Raw genomic sequence first — 4,723 nt, 5'->3', positions numbered from 1 at the left:
TTTTTTTTTTTCTGGTTATTGGGAGTATTCCCAAAGCAGTATATTAGAACCACTGTAGCTTTTTGGGGGGAGAGAGGAACTATTTTTAATATCCTACAGAGGTTGAGACTGCCTAAATGCCTACAAAGCATTCTGGAGTTTTTTCATTATAACCCTCTCTGACTATCTGTACTCCTAACCCTTTCATTTATTTCTAACTACTTTGCTTTTGTCTTTATAATTTTGCCATAAACATAGCCCTATGTGCTGTATATTAATAAAAGTTCTTTAGTTCATCTTTTTTTAAGATAGTCTCACTATGTTGCCCTTGGTAGAATGGTGTGGTGTCACAGCTCACAGCAACCTCAAACTCTTGGGCTTAAGTGATTCTCCTGCCTCAGCCTCCCAAGTAGCTGGGACTATAGGTGCTGGCCACAACGCCCGGCTATTTTTTTTTGTTGCAGTTGTTTAGCTGGCCCTAGCCGGATTTGAACCTGCCACCCTTGATGTATGTGGCTGGCCGTAACAACTGTGCTCCGAGCCAAGAATAGATTTTTTTTGTTTGTTTTTAGAGACAGAGTCTCTCTCACTTTGTCACCCTTGGTAGAGTGCCTTGGCATCACAGCGCACAGCAACCTCCAGCTCTTGGGCTTAGGTCATTCTCTTGCCTCAGCCTCCTGAGTAGCTGGGACTGTAAGCGCCTGCCGCGACACCTGGTTATTTTCTTTTTGCAGTTTGGCAAGGACTGGCTTTGAACCCACTATCCTTGGTATATGGGGCTGGCGCCCTGCTCACTGAGCCATAGGTGCTGCCTGAACAGTAGATTTTTTAAAAACATACATCTTTTTTTTTTTAAATACTCAGGCTGGAGCAAATGTAAAATTTTGGAATATCCTGTAGTGAGACCAAACTCCTTGAGTAGAAAATAAGAGAAGCTTGCTTTAAGGTTCTTAACCTTTGCCTTAAGGGACTGTGAGAAATAAATAGCAGTGGGCCACATGAAGAGTATCTACAACCCAGGCTAACACTGATAGTTCTGGCCTACCAGGAAGAATAGGAATTATTTTGAAGGAATTTAATTGAATAAAGTTTTTTTTAGAATTTCCTATGACCAGGTGTCAGTTCACACTGAAATCACAGTGCATTAATCTTCTTTTTCCTACACATGTGTCCCATACACGTGTGGAGTATCTTATTTTGAAAGCTCAGATTTTTTATATTTGTGAAAAATACATCCTGTGTCACACTGTAAAAATACCTTTTATTCTGGTATTCAATATTTCAGTAGTTCAGTAGATTTTTTAGTTCAACACTCTGTACAACAAGTTAGGTATATTCCTCCTTAGCCTTGATGGTTATAAAGTCTTATAGTTTTGGCAAACGTTATATGGGAATTTTAGTAAATAAAAATGTTTTTTCTTACTGGTTTACATTGTGGTGTCTTTTTTTTTTTTTTTTTTTTTTTTAAATAGCTCAAGTGTGTGTTTCCAGCCTCATTCTTAACTTTGTTAATAGGATACTGATTTTTTTATAAAACATCACCTGGAGGGCCCGGCTTGGTGGCTCACACCTGTAATCCTAGCACTTTGGGGGCCAAGGTAGGTGGATTGCCCTGAGCTCACAGGTACGAGACCAACCTGAACCAGTGCAAGAACCTATCTCTAAAAAATAGACAGGCATTGTGGTGGGCGCCTGTAGTCCCAGTTACTTGGGAGGCTGAGGCAAGAGGATCACTTGTACCCAAGAATTTGAGGTTGCTGTGAGTTAAGACGCCATGGCACTCTTACCAAGGGTGACCAAGTGAGACTCTTGACTCAAAATAAATAAGTAAATAAAAATAAAAAAACATCACCTAGAGGAACTACTTTAAGGTCTGCAGTGATGATTCTTTTTTTTATTGGAAAAAAATTCTTTTCTAATAAAGTTTGTTTTGGTGAAAACTGTTAACTGCAAATTGTTAGGAAAATTCCCTATTTCATATATAATTGTCTTTATTTGGCTAATATGTTTAGATTTTATTATATTAAATATCTTTTTATCTTCTTTAGGTATGGCTGATGGCAAGCATTGTACTTTCCCACATCTGCCTGGCAAAACCTTTGTCTATAATGCTTCTGAAGATAGACTGGAGTTGTGTGTGGATGCTGCAGGACATTTCCCCATCGGTCCTGATGTTGAAGATTTAGTTAAAGAGGCTGTCAGTCAGGTTCGAGCAGAGGCCTCTACAAGAAGTAGGGAATCAAGTCCCTCACATGGGCTATTAAAACTAGGTAGTGGTGGAGTAGTGAAAAAGAAATCTGAGCAGCTTCATAATGTAACTGCCTTTCAGGGAAAAGGGCATTCTCTAGGAACAGCATCTGGTAACTCACACCTTGATCCAAGAGCTAGGGAACCTCCAGTTGTAAGAAAGCATAATACAGGGACAGACTTTAGTAATAGTTCCACTAGAACAGAGCCTCCAGTATTCACAGCTCCTTCCAGTAACAGTGAGCTTATTCGAATAGCTCCTGGAGTAGTAACAATGAGAGACGGCAGGCAGATTGATCCTGATTTGGTTGAGGCCCAGCGAAAAAAATTGCAGGAAATGGTTTCTTCTATTCAGGCTTCAATGGACAAGCATTTGCGGGATCAAAGTACAGAGCAGTCTCCGTCTGATCTTCCTCAAAAGAAAGTAGAAGTTGTGAGTTCTTCTGCAAAGTCTGGGAGTCTTCAGACTGGCTTACCTGAATCTTTTTCTTTAACTGGTGGCACTGAAAATTTGAATACAGAAACAACTGAAGGTTGTGTGGCAGATGCACTGGGAGCAGCATTTGCCGCAAGGTCAAAAGCACAAAAGGGAAATTCTGTGGAAGAGCCTGAAGAGATGGATAGTCAAGATGCTGACATGAATAATACAACTGAGCCAATGGATCATTCTTGATTTAATTAGAGGCTAAATAAAGGCAGAATGTTTATTGTGAATATGTAATATTTGTTGGCTGGGCCACGTAACTTGATTAGTCATTAAAAATCTTGTACGTATATAATACAAAGATTATATCTTGTTATTCAGTGCATGATAGCAACTGTGTGATTGGCAATAGCTTTTAATATACTGCTGCCCAGGCTGGCTCTGAATTTCAATAAATTAGTTACTAGATCTGCTGAGATGAGTTTCTTCCATATATGTGGTTCATTGGAAGTTCTTTGTAATTTTAATTCCATGAAAGTCTTAATGTTTCAAACATGAAAATTCTCTTGCTAAATGTTTGACTTCTGCAAAGTCTAGAAATGAGGGGAAAAGAGATTTTGCTAATGTTGTTGTCATCAAGGTAACCATCCCATGTATTTATTAGAGTGTCAAAAGATTTATGTAAATTTGAAAATTATCTGAACGAAAGTGTATCTTAAAATTCATAAAATGGTTAGTGGGATGTTGAAACATTTCAGTGAACGCAAACACATTCATAGAGATAAGTATTCTTGGCAAAAATATCTTAAGAATAGAGTGTAACAAATTTTGCTGATTTGAGCAAGGTTGGGGAAAAATATCTATTCTAGAATAATAAAGTCAATGTGATTCAGTTGTGTTGCTGTCTGAGCCAACACAGCCAATTGTGTGCTCTATTGTTGATAATATGTTACCATTATTTTTTGAATCCTGGCCTGGTCAAGTACTATCTAATTTTTTTTTAATCTTGCAGAAAAGTTGATTGCAATGTTTGGTAGAAAAAGAAATAATGGTAGCAATAGTTAATCTCTAATTTTCAGAGTTTGTCAGATTCACAGAAAATTTATAAATAAATAAGAATTTATCTTTATGAATGAGTTACATTGTTCTACAGTTTTGATCACTGGTATTTAAGCCTGTATATGCTAAGTGTTTTCAAGCCCCTTTGAACCAAAAATGTTTCCTTTTTTTCTTAAGAGTCCATAAGATTTTCTTTATTTTTGGCTTCACTTGGGTTTGGATGCAAATTTTAACTGCATCATACCCTGATCAACTGGGCATTTGCTTAAATAGTGTATTCATGAAATCTTTAGTGCCAGTTTCCTTGAGAAGCAGCCTTCATGCTTATTTCTTCAAGACAAATAGTGTTTTTCCTGATGTTGGTGGTATTGCACTGTTTTATTCTATTCTGCAATTCTGTATTCTGAAATGTACATTTCAACCCATCTTCTTCCTCTGTTCACTGAAATTACGTTGAATTTGAATGGATGAAAGACAAAAATGTATGTTAATACAATCTCTTACCTAGAGCAAAGCCTGGCTGTCTCTGTTTGCACATGTAACAGATGCAGAACTGTATTTGCAATTCTAAGAAAATGTACATCCAAAAGTATTTTATCAGGTGTTTAAAAATCTCTACCTGTTGATTCATAAGGGATATGGACAGTACTTTAACTTGTTTTTCCAGATCAGGGATGTTTTGGTCTTCTTTCTGTGAAAGTATCTCTAACTGAATCTACTTGTTAAATGAACTCCATTTTGAATGAGGAAAGAATGGAAAATCTAGACATTTTACAAATGTATCTGAGCAAGATATATATATATATTTGAGTTAGTTTTTATCGTATTATCACAAGTTTTTCTTTACACTATCTCCATTCTTAACTAAATTTACTTTCAAGCATCTTTCTCTGTATCAAAATAGTAGGAAAATTTAGATACTATATATTGTGTACTAGTTTTGCATAAAGTAAGAGCTGCAGCTATCAGATAATATTTACCACTTGGAAAAAGTGGCTTCTGTGTATTAAACTA

General features: G+C 36.8%; 1 protein-coding gene across 1 annotated transcript in view; it reads left to right on the top strand.

Moving 5' to 3' along the window:
* The window catches only part of VCPIP1 (valosin containing protein interacting protein 1), a 37,468-nt gene extending 32,938 nt beyond the window's left edge, over window positions 1-4,530 (top strand). The window contains exon 3 of the mRNA XM_003797246.3: window positions 2,028-4,530. Within this exon, the coding sequence (XP_003797294.1) occupies window positions 2,028-2,899 (872 nt within the window). The 3' untranslated portion in view covers window positions 2,900-4,530. The remainder of the gene's footprint in view (window positions 1-2,027) is intronic.
* Window positions 4,531-4,723: the final 193 nt, after the last annotated feature.

This window comes from Otolemur garnettii, unplaced genomic scaffold (genome assembly GCF_000181295.1).
Source record: "Otolemur garnettii isolate 467f Iridium unplaced genomic scaffold, OtoGar3 scaffold00113, whole genome shotgun sequence".
NCBI classification, from domain to species: Eukaryota; Metazoa; Chordata; class Mammalia; order Primates; family Galagidae; genus Otolemur; species Otolemur garnettii.
The sequence above is the reverse complement of the archived record's forward strand: the minus strand, read 5'-3'. Positions and strand labels throughout refer to the sequence as shown.